This window comes from Tachysurus fulvidraco, chromosome 1 (assembly GCF_022655615.1).
Source record: "Tachysurus fulvidraco isolate hzauxx_2018 chromosome 1, HZAU_PFXX_2.0, whole genome shotgun sequence".
In the NCBI taxonomy this organism is placed as follows: Eukaryota; Metazoa; Chordata; class Actinopteri; order Siluriformes; family Bagridae; genus Tachysurus; species Tachysurus fulvidraco.
The window spans coordinates 33,251,652-33,263,692 of NC_062518.1; the positions used below are offsets into that span (position 1 = coordinate 33,251,652).

The window sequence follows — 12,041 nt, forward strand, 5'->3', positions numbered from 1 at the left end:
TTGTCATTTCTGTTTTGAGAGACATCATTTTATAATGTTTTAACGATTTAACTTGACAGATTTGATGATAATAATAATAATAAAAAAGCATTTAGATCTGTTTCAATAACACGGTATTCAGAATCAAATCGGTTTGACGACGGTTAAATTGCGCATGCGCAGAAAGCAGTCATATGCTGCTGTCATGAGACGGTTTGTAGTCGGTGGTAGTGGAGTTTAACCGGAAAGATGAAGTTTTCGCTGTTGTTTTTTGGGTTATTGTGTGTTTGTGTCTCTGTGAGTTATTCCACAAATCCAATCCAGACTTTTGTCATCCCTCACAGTCACATGGATGTCGGATGGGTTTACACAGTTCAGGTAAAGCTCAGTGTTCTGGGGTGTTGACAACAAACTGGGGCTCTTAATGTGGGGTCTGCCAAGGGACCATATATAGAATATCCAAAGACTTTGTTTTAATTATTCATTTAGATTTAAAATTTTAATTGTTGACACCTAAACACACTAATGCCAAATTTACTTTCACTATAAATATCACATTAATATGTAGATTTTTGGATATATGTGTGGAAAGTTCAGAAAACAAAACAACTGGCTCTAGTAAATAGCCAAACTATTATTGTACACGTTTATGACATTATATATATATATATATATATATATATATATATATATATATATATATATATATATATATAACAGTTATATAACAGGATCAGTACAGTTACTGTACACCATCATACCTCCCCTTCTCAAACAAGTAAGCCATTACATCATAATCTGTGTCACAAACTTGTTATATGTATGTATGTATGTATGTATGTGTGTGTGTGTGTGCGCGCGCCTGTGTCTGTATTTATTTATTTTAATAAATATGTAAGAACACATAACATTTATTATACTGTTAAGGAGGTCATTTAAACTGTAAAAAACATTTGAGCAGCTCTGCTGTAGAGAATGATGATGATGATGTTATCCACAGGAGAGCATGCATGCTTATGCGGCGAACGTGTACAGCACCGTTGTGGAGGAGCTGACACGAGTTAAGAGTCACAGATTTATCGTAGTTGAACAAGAATTCTTCCGACTCTGGTGGGATACCACAGCATCTCAGTGGCACAAGACACAGGCAAGTAATAAACCTTCACTGCTGTCACTTTGGGTATTGCTGCATTTTTCTCTAATGTGAGCTTGTTGTTGCGGATACATATTGTCTGTTAATAAAGACTTGTTTTCATGTCAGGTGAGGCAGCTTGTGCAGGAAGAGCGTCTGGAGTTTGTTATTGGAGGTCAAGTGATGCATGACGAGGCAGTGACAGATATTGATGATGCCATCCTTCAGTTAACAGGTTTGTGCTGTCTTTATAGTGTACATGTTGGAAAATGTAGTCAAGTTGAAGGTAAAACTTGGCCCAGCAAAATAACGTTAAATTATTTTGTTTATAGCATGCATCTTTCCCACACAACCAGCAGATCTCACAGCATGCCAGACAAAACATTTGGACAGATTTATGAATGTAATTAGAGAACAGTTTAATGTCTAGTTTGTTATGTCACACCTCCCGACATTTGAAGGCATATCTTGAAGTTAGAGGTTAGATAATAATCGTATAGATTGACTTTCAATATATTTACAATATTTTGAGTGATTAACTATGACTGAAGTAACAACAGAACTGTGTAAATTAAATTTATAGAGTGAACAGATACTTCCTTTTCTGATGTACCCATGCCATCCTGCATCCTCTCTTTTATTACAGAGGGACACGGGTTCTTGTATGAAACATTTGGTGTTAGGCCTTGCTTCTCCTGGCATGTTGACCCCTTCGGTGCCTCTGCCACCACTCCAGTCCTTTTTGCTCTGGCTGGATTTGATGCTCATCTCATCTCTCGTATTGACTACGACCTCAAAGATGACATGCAGAAAAACAAGGTTGTCTTGCCTTCCTCATTACCCAAAAATGTGTTCAAGAATATGTAAACTATACATGTGGCCATGTTTTGACAAATTTTATGATTGTACTTATATTTATAAAGAGACTGCAATTTGTGTGGAGGGGATCATCCTCTTTAGGGGAGGCACAGGAGATGTTTACACACACAATGGATCAGTACAGTTACTGTACACCATCATACCTCCCCTTCTCAAACAAGTAAGCCATTACATCATAATCTGTGTCACAAACTATACAGAATAATTAAATAATTGATGCCAATTTATGTACACAGGTTATAATCCATTAACGTTCTCCGACTTATTTGTTATTGTAAATAGGTCAGGGTTTTATTGGAATGGAGTTGCTGTGTTTCCAGACCCACCTAAAGATGGCGTGTATCCCAACATGAGCCTTCCAGTTACAAAGGACACTTTGGAGCCCTATGCCCAAACCATGGTGACCAACATTAAACAAAGAGCCCAGTGGTTCCAGACCAGTCATGTTCTCTGGCCTTGGGTAAGTTTATTTTTATATTGGTACAACCAAAATCACTCACATTTCTGCTGTTAATATATCTACCTATTTGTTTATGAATTCTACATTTTAAAGTCTCTTGACATTTCTAGGGATGTGACAAGCAGTTCTACAATGCCTCAGTGCAGTTCACAAATATGGACATGTTAATGAATTACATCAATCAGCGTAGCAAGGAGTTTGGAGTGACTGTCCAGTATGCCACACTTAAAGACTACTTCCAAGCTTTGTACCAATCGAATATGTCCTGGGAGGTGAGGGGAAGCCAAGATTTTCTCCCCTATTCCACTGGTAAGCTCTATTTAAATATTACAATATTCTAAAAGAATTGATTTTGTTAGCAACCAATTATGTTATTTTTGTACTTCTACAGATGGATAACAGATTATAAGTGGGAAAACAATGTTGAAGTGGCTTAGTAAAGTTTCATCAGCTACCAGAACAGATTCAGTGTGCAGATTGTACGCATCTCTGGATCTGTTCTAGCTAGATGATCACCATTATAATACACATGTTCAGTTGGGTTCATATGTGGTGACTTTGAAGTCTCTGCATATAATGTACAAAACTGCACCCTCTTCAAATCCATTTACTCTACTCTTTTGTCCTGTGGATGGGGTAGATTCATCCTGAAAGACCTCACTGTCATCAGAATAGAAATGTTTCATCATAGGATAAAGTTGTCGTCACCCATTTGTTAACTACTTCTTTTCTGTTTCTCCCACCTGATCTTGTTTGTTCATTCTTTTCAGAACAATTCCAGGCATGGACAGGATTCTATGCCTCCCGAAATGTTTTGAAAGGAGTTGCAAGAAGAGCCAGTTCCCTTTCCCATGCTGCAGAGTCTTTGTTTGTGCGCTACCGGATCAAGTACCCTGATGGCCCTGTCCAAAAAGAGTGGGCCATGAGCAAACTCAAAGCCATCAGATGGGCTGTCTCTGAAGTGCTTAAAGTTTTGTTTTTAAAACAAATCTTTAGATAATCTTTGATATAATGTTCATTAATGATTTTTGCTTGCTTTTTCTTAATAAAACCAGGTTCAACATCATGATGGTATTACAGGCACAGAATCACCAAAAGTGGCAGATATGTACATGGATCACCTCATGCAAGGGATGATGGGCGTGCAAGAACTTTTGGCAGCCATGTTTCTTCTCCCTCAAAATCCTGGCATTCCTATCAACTCATTAAGCCCAGGTGAGCATGTATTTCATATTCATTGATTTAAAGAAATATTATATAATATGTGATGCTACTGATATGTTCACTAAAATATGAACAGAACACAGAACAAAGTCCTTTATGAATGAATTAATTATGCATAATCATTTTTTAGATAATACAGAGTTGTCAATGGATCCTGAGCAGCACATCATTGTGTACAACCCACTTGCTTGGAATGTTACAACATACATCAACATTTCAGTGAAATATCCTATGGCACTTGTGTTTGACGATAATGGGAACGCAGTTCCTGCTCAGGTAACTCAATCACTCAGACTTTTATCAGTCTCATATGTGTTCTACCCTTAATGCTGGCTTGCTTAGCTGCTTCTTCAGTGTGGTGATAAGTGATCAGTATACCTATGTATTTTTTCCCCCACAGATCCAGACATCTGCTGAGTCAGCAGATGATTATGACCTTTTTATTGTGGTGGAACTGGGTGGACTTCAATACAGAAAATACAGTATTCAGTTCCCACAGCCAGAGTGTAAAATTGGTACTACTTGTGGACTCACTTACATAGCGAGGGTGGTGAATTTTAAGAGACGGAACGTTAGTGAGTGGAAGAAAAGAGGGAGATTGCTCTTGCCTGTGCTGAACGATTGCTACGTGCTGCTGTTCGACCAGGAGACAAATCTTCTGCATAGTATAAAACTCAGGTCATCTTATATCAATTATCTCCAATTGATTATTAGATTTTTAAATTTTGTTTTTATTTCCTTCCTCATTTCTAAGTATATTATCAGAAGTGTACAAACGTTTCTGGGTTAGGGGTGTTTTGTTGTTTTTGTTTTGTTATTAAAAATATTTTTGACTTTTCTGCCTTTTACATGAAAGATTTGTCAAACTGAAATGTGTACTAACATAATTTATAAAAATAAGTTAACAATTTAAATAAGCATTCCATAAAACAGTGTTTATCAAACAGAGAGGTACATCTACAGTTCTACATCTACTTCTAGCCTGATAAGTAATATATGACTTGAATGAGAGAAATATTATATTGTGTTTGTAGGCATATATCCGGCACATACAGAATATGCAAAACTCTTTGCTCTACAAAGTTATAATGTTGGTTTAAGCTTCTGTAAGGTCCACCAATCACAAGGCTCATGTTTCTCCCACATTTTTTAAATTAGTCATACCTGTGTAAATATCTTGAAGTACAAGACGTTGGTCGCATTGTAGGTGGATTTTTGCTTTTATCTGTCAGAATTTATTTATGGTTTCTAATATTTTGTTTCAGACATGAGAAGATGACCGTGAAGATACAACAAGACTTTTGGGAATACAAGGCCAATGGAGATGTCCATGCTGGGCCTATCTCAGATAACTATGTCTTTACTGTCAATGATACTGTTCCTGGGTACAAATCTGTCTCAATGCAAATAATACCAGGGAAAATAATTTCTGAAATACGTCAGTACTTCTACAGGTAAAACCTTTCAACACATTTTTAAATATCATTAGTTTTTTTTGGTTTGTTTTTTTCCTTGATAAAGAAGCTCATGTAACATGTTTCTAAAGGGAGGAATCTGATAAGAACCACACTTACTCTGTGGTCACCCGGGTGCCTTTGGGCTTCAGTGACAAGTTATTATGCCAGAGATTGGATCAGAGCTATGCAGTGGGCCCTCTACTGGTGAACAGGGAAGCTGTACTCAGAACCACCACCAGTCTGACTAACAACAAGACAATATATACTGATAATAACGGCTATCAGATGATGAAAAGGGAGTACAAGAAGTATATCAACAATGCATTATCTAGAGTAAGAACAAGAGACACATGCAGTCACTTGAATTCATCATGATACAGTGCTCAAAAGTTTGCATACATTGTATACAAGATGTATACCTTTTTTTTTAAGAGAACATAAGTGAAAAGGCAAAACAAATGCATGTTATTTCTTATAGGACTCGGGTTAATATGTAAGGCATAAAAGGAAGGCATAATCATCAAACAAAATATAACATGAGAAAATAAGGAAATAATTTGTGTTCAAAAGTTTGCATACTTTTAGTCTTAATATCGTGTATTGCCTGCTTTATCATCAAATGATGCTATGCAGTCTTTTGTAATAATTGTGCATGAGGTCCTTAATTCTCTGAGGTGGTATAGCTGCCCATTCTGCTTGGCAAAATTGCCACAGTTCCTGTAAATTTTTTGGTAGGCTGGGGAGATCTCAAACGTGCAGTGTTCTTGAGGTCAGGAGACTGTGATGGACTCCTTAACCTTCACGTTTTTCTGCTGTAGCCATTGGAGGGTCAACCTTGCCTTGTGTTATGGATCATTGAGATGTTATTAGATCCAACCGCATCCCATGTGCAGCTTTTGTGCTTTAGAATGGAAATTTGTCTGCCAGTATTTTCTGGTAACATGCTGCATTCATCTATCCATCCATTTTTATTAACTTCCCTGTGTCACTGGAGCTCACACAGCCCAAAAACATGAGATCCACCACCATGCTTTACAGTGGGGGTAGTGTACTTTTCACTGTAGTTTTTGACTTCTCTCCAAACAGTGTTTTTGTGACTATAAAGTTACATCTTGGTCTCATCATTGCAAATCACTCTTCTCTATAAGCTGTGTGGCTTGTCTATGTGTGCTGCCTGCCTGTTTGTGGGTTCTTCTTTGCATGCTGAACAATTCCTCTGTAAGTAGTGGGTGAAATCTTTCTATGCTTGACCATGGCTTAGTATCAACAGAAGCCCTTATTTTCCGCTACGTTATTATGCAGATCCATTGGCAGTTCTTCCCCATGGTGCAGTATCCAGCCAAGTCAGTGCATCACCTCATGAGCTGAGAAACTCACTATTTATGCACAGACACTAATTACAATTACAAAGAGTCACAGCTGTGGAAACTTCCCTTTAATAGCAATTTAAATCTCTGTGTGTTAACCTGTGTCTTTATAATGTGGCCAAACATTCAAGGATCTGTAAACACCTGGAGGTGTGAGGCAAACGTGCTAAACACTAAGCCAACGTGCCCCCACCACTATCCAATGGTTAACAATTTATTTTAGGGTATACAAACTTTTGAGCACAACTGTATATATAAGTTTACTTTGATCTGTGTGTTTGTCCTTATGCGTGTTGTGTATGTATATGTGCAGAACTACTACCCAATGGTACGAGGAGCATACATCGGAGATGACGACAGCAGATTGGTGCTCCTCAGCGAGAGAGCACATGGAGTAGCTAGTCTCAGCCAGGGCCAGATAGAGGTGCGTGTAGCCTACACACTTTATCACACAAATTATCATTTTTGCAGGTTAATACAGAGACATTATCTGGATTGAGACTGCTACTTGTTTAGCTATAAATTGGGATAGGATATGAAGCACAAAATAAATTACTATGTGCTATAAAGACTCTAAAGAAATTTATTTGGATAGTCAGTTTTAGACACAAACAGTGAACAAAAGCCTGTTAACAATCTGCCAGCTGAAGCCATACAACAGCTGATCAACTAATGCAAAAACATGTCAACACTATGGTTGTTCATGCCTAGATAATCTATAAATAGTTCCTTTAACTTTATTTGAATAGTTATTCAAGTTAGTATATCATTTATACTACAAACTCGGTCATAGTCTAATTGTAGGCCCTATTTTATAACGTTCTTTAAAGGCAGAAAATCACCTGTTTACATGTTGAAAATTAGTTTATAGGCTGGGGGAAAACAGCTTGCAATGTGATTAGTGATCTATCCTAACCATTGTGATGTGTGACTTGACTAAATCCATTGTAAAGTTTGTACTTGTTTAAAATGCAACATGAAAATTAACTTAAGTCTTGAAAAAAGATGAAAATATATAGGTGCAGCATTACAGTGCTGCTGTATTAAAACATTGGAATCACATGAATGGCTTATTGGTCACCCAAAACTTCATAATCATGACTGGCCTATTTGTGTTCTTTAATTAACTGATCCAATTACCTGGTTAGTAAAGGCATAAGCAGAAAAATATGTCGAGACCTTTTGTGACAGTCCAGAGTACTTGGATTTTACCAAAAAAAAAATAAAATAAAAACAGACTACATGTGTGTTTACTATTCCATAAAAAACAAGCTTGTATATTAGCTAATACATATTCAGGTCAAGGGATGCATAGCCAAGCTTTAATGAACTCACTAGTTTAACAGTTAACAATTGGGTCAAATCCTAAATGGCTTTTTGTTGGTCATGTATTTTTCAATGTATTCAATGGACACCATTATTTTCTATGCATTGCAGTTTATTTATAAAGAGATAATAGCAAATCATTTGTTTCTGAGCATCATCACTTTCAAAGAAGAAGTCATAAGAAGGTTAGTGTAGTTAAGCCCTATTGTTATGGAGATACATATAATAGCTTTCACATCCTGTAAAATATGCTTTTATTACTTTTACATATTTTACCTATTTAAGCCAAATACACCAGTTTATAGGAGTCTGGTTTAGGGAATAGCTGCCGAATATACAGCCATGCCAGCAATTACTATTGTCAAGGTTGTTGTTGTTTGTGGTGGTGGTGTTGTAGGTGATGCTTCATAGGCGGCTTTGGAACAACCAGGAGTGGAATCTGGGGTATAACTTGACCTTGAATGATTCCTCAGTGGTGCGGCCAGTTCTGTGGATGATGGTTGGCTCTCCTGCTGCAATGACCTCTATCTATCAGCGGGCAGCATTACAGCTACAGCATAGGCCTGTGGTCTTAGCTATAGACAAACCTGGTGAGTTAGCACACAGTTATATATAATGTATTATTATAGAAACAGCAGAAAGCATACAGTGTGAAATGCCACTATTTGAATGGGAGTATACAACTGTGGAAGAGTTAAGACAAACGGTGGAAAATTTGTGCTAAAAGGAAACCTACTGTAAATAAGAGTCTATATTATTACAGCAGCAGTTCTTAGGTAAAAGTCTACAGTATCCATAGTTAAAACAATGTTTTTAATGTAAACAGTTTCTGGGATATATAAGCTTTATAGTATCCACATGATACCATCTATAACAGGGGTCTTTAGTCGTATCAGCAAATAAAAAGTGGCTATAGACTTTCTTTCATACAAATTGGTGGCACACTTGATAGTGGAACGGAGCCCAGCATATGATTATTAAACCGGTAGAAAAGGGTGTAACTCCTGCCTGGTTGGAATGAAAGGCCCTTTTGTGAAGACTCCTGTTTTACAACAGGATCTTGACCATTATATCCTCTTTTACTCTTTTCATCTTTATCAGAGAAACCATGGAGGAGGAGAGAGCGAAAGAATGGACCCACTGTTCAGCCTGTAGTTTTGCCTCAGAATCTCCACCTACAGTATTTCAGTATACCTGGTTGGAGATACAACCCAAAACACACCCAGCACCTGCAGGATCTTAACTTTGGTACTTAAATCCTTACAGATTACACACACACATTGCCAGTCCTAAGTTTAAATTCACTTTCTCACTTTACTTAAGCATTATAAACATATGTTCATGTAGTTTGTAATTTATTATTATTATTATTGCTAGGTGAAGAAAAAGCAGCTAAATCAGACTTTGATTGGGTTCTCTTGAGGATTGCTCACTTGTATGAGAAAGGAGAGGATCCTGCTCTTTCTCAACCTACAACCATCAACTTAAAGGTAAAATAATGTGATAATTAATTCATTGTCTGGTACACTATAGCTTGAACAGCAAGGGTAGGAACGACGGAACAAGAGGAAAGGGGGAGTCAATTAAACAGCCAAAGGAAATCAACACAGTCAGGCTAATAGACATTATCAAGGCTCAAAATGGGGGGGGTGTGGAATGAAATGTCTATAAGCAGGAACTATTTTAAAAAAATTAGCAGCAAGCACTACTGAAAAATGTTAGCTTGTGTACATACAGTACAATGGGGAAGTCAATAGAAGATTGAAAACTTGCACTAGAATTTTAATTGAATGCAAGTGGAGATGGAGGGTGAATATTCTTCGCTGGAAAAGCTGAATAAACATGCAGTGATTTTTAATATCTCACATTAAATGAAGGAAGCAAGTCCATTTATATGCACTGAAATACTGAATTACTATCATGTATAATCACTCAATTGCCCATTACTATCAATGACAATGTTTTTATGGCCATAATGACCAAAAGTGCTAATTTTTATTTTCCACATATTGTAGATATTTTTTTTGTAATTGACTGCCAATTATACTTATGGAAAACACCTGACATACACTTTCACATTGTAGAATAGAATTTTTAAGCTACTTAATGCAATCCAAATATTTTTGCCCTGTAATTGCATTCTGTATGGTTTTTGAGGTATAATTCATACTCAGTGCTGGCAGTAGTGTTGCATATTAGTTTTTATCTAAACAAGTTTGTCTTAGATGTTTCATTAAAAAATATACCTTCAATGTTTAGCTGTTTTTGTTATTTTACAAGTTGATTTGCTCTTTATCATTCCCACATTTTTTATTTATTTTTTTGTCCCTGTTCAGGAAGTCATGCAGGGAATTGGGGAAATAAAGGAAGTGCAGGAACGTTCCCTCACAGGAACCTGGAACATCACAGACCTCCAGAGATGGAGGTGGAGGACAACTGAAAAGGGAGAGAACACTGGTATAACTAACTTGCTTAAACCTGCATGTTGTTCATATTCTATTATGGACTTAAAAATGAGTGGAAATTTTTATATATGAAGCTGATGGTGTGTGTGTGTGTCTGTGTGTCTGTCTTTGTGTGTCTGTCGGTCTGTCGGTCTGTGTGTGTGTCTGTCGGTCTGTGTGTCGGTCTGTGTGTCGGTCTGTGTGTCGGTCTGTGTGTCGGTCTGTGTGTCGGTCTGTGTGTCGGTCTGTGTGTCGGTCTGTGTGTCGGTCTGTGTGTCGGTCTGTGTGTCGGTCTGTGTGTCGGTCTGTGTGTCGGTCTGTGTGTCGGTCTGTGTGTCGGTCTGTGTGTCGGTCTGTGTGTCGGTCTGTGTGTCTGTCTGTGTGTCTGTCTGTGTGTCTGTCTGTGTGTCTGTCTGTGTGTGTATGTGTGTCTGTCTGTGTGTCTGTCTGTGTGTATGTTCGTTTATTTCAGAGAGCACCAGCTCCTTTCAAGGTGTGACTGAGGACTTCACTGTTACCATATCACCCAAAGAGATCAGAACTTTCTTGCTTTACTTTAAATAGTGCTCTGTAGTCTGCCCTTTCACTCAGTTACAGCATAAATAACAAATTTGAGTTTATGAAAAACCTTGTTAAACTTTCATTACATCTTCGAAAAGTTTCTTTTAACATAAAAATTTTGTCTTTTTCTGAAATGGCCATTTTCTTAAACTCATATTCCTGGTGCAGCAAACCTTTAAGCGTCTTCTGTGAAGACTATTACATAGAACTAGTTCTGTATTGCTTGATTTGAGTTATTGGTGGTGATTTTTTTTTTTCTTGAGTCAAGTTTCTGAAAAAGTATTTGAATTTCAATAAAGTGATTATTTTTGTTTATTGGGTGTCGGTATTTGACTATATAACTACCAAAGATAACTAGGGTAAATTTTTTTTAAACTACCATTCGGTGTAACCAGTTTAAGCAACAGATAAACAACATTATCCTGTTCAGTGTTAGACCTGGGGACTATCCCAAGAATACTGGGTGTGATGACTGGATATTCAGTATTAAAATGAAACACTTAAGGACACAAAAACTAAACCAAAAACAAATACATTTCTATTATTTAGTATATTATCTACAAACAACATGTTATACAGTAAACACTGTAATAATGTATAGTTATAATAAAAAAATTTTTTTTGTTATTCATCCAGTTTTATACACTAGAATTCTTGACATTGAAAAAGTCTTTTTTTTTTTAAATAATTGCTGTTAGATAATAATATTGAGCATTAAATTGATTCTTAGCAAGAAAGACATACAGTATATCAGACTTTTATATTGTAATTTTCCCAACAAATACTTTACCATGAACCATAAAAATGCTTTCAATAAATATTTTGAGGTTATAATATACATGTATTTAATATATACCTTGTTAATCTCTGAGTTTATCTTGACATGTGTCATGGTTATTGTTAAGGTTACCCTTCATTAGTGCCAGTGGAAAGTCTTGTAGAAAGTGGTATTGAATACTGGTCTTTATCAGCATCTGAAGGCTACATACTGTATTGTACATGTTGTTCATTGGTATTAAAGCATAATGTATTGGATATTTAACACTAAGCAGTAATATATTTCTTAATTACGTTTAGTATTGTTTTATAAGGTTTTGTCATTCCTACTTAATTCTGACAAGACAGAAGTACTTGTATAGGACACCATGTGCATCATTAGCAAAACCTTGGTGTGATTATTGACTCTGGTCATTAATTTGAAGCTCATGTAGA

General features: G+C 36.6%; 1 protein-coding gene across 2 annotated transcripts; it reads left to right on the forward strand.

Moving 5' to 3' along the window:
* Window positions 1–141: 141 nt before the first annotated feature.
* On the forward strand, window positions 142–11,144 carry man2b2 (mannosidase, alpha, class 2B, member 2). 2 transcript variants are annotated; one of them, XM_027134404.2, is made up of 19 exons: window positions 142–357; window positions 980–1,126; window positions 1,241–1,346; window positions 1,758–1,930; window positions 2,035–2,150; window positions 2,273–2,450; window positions 2,561–2,759; window positions 3,221–3,411; window positions 3,506–3,665; window positions 3,805–3,950; window positions 4,075–4,352; window positions 4,940–5,128; window positions 5,221–5,464; window positions 6,812–6,922; window positions 8,222–8,414; window positions 8,926–9,072; window positions 9,202–9,314; window positions 10,161–10,281; window positions 10,741–11,144. In XM_027134404.2, the coding sequence occupies exons 1-19, from the start codon at window positions 229–231 to the stop codon at window positions 10,830–10,832; spliced, it is 3,033 nt and encodes a 1,010-aa protein (XP_026990205.2). In that variant the 5' UTR covers window positions 142–228; the 3' UTR covers window positions 10,833–11,144. The 2 variants fall into 2 exon arrangements, with proteins under 2 accessions (XP_026990205.2, XP_026990206.2); XM_027134405.2 differs by lacking the exons at window positions 8,222–8,414; window positions 8,926–9,072; window positions 9,202–9,314; window positions 10,161–10,281; window positions 10,741–11,144 and adding an exon at window positions 7,936–8,164.
* Window positions 11,145–12,041: the final 897 nt, after the last annotated feature.

Bases quoted from the DNA above. Each gene is read 5' to 3' on its own strand.
- man2b2 (XM_027134404.2), top strand. From the start codon at position 229: ATGAAGTTTTCGCTGTTGTTTTTTGGGTTATTGTGTGTTTGTGTCTCT. The intron at 1,127-1,240 runs GCAAGTAATAAA...TTTTCATGTCAG, and splicing joins CTCAGTGGCACAAGACACAG to GTGAGGCAGCTTGTGCAGGA. The intron at 9,315-10,160 runs GTAAAATAATGT...GTCCCTGTTCAG, and splicing joins CTACAACCATCAACTTAAAG to GAAGTCATGCAGGGAATTGG.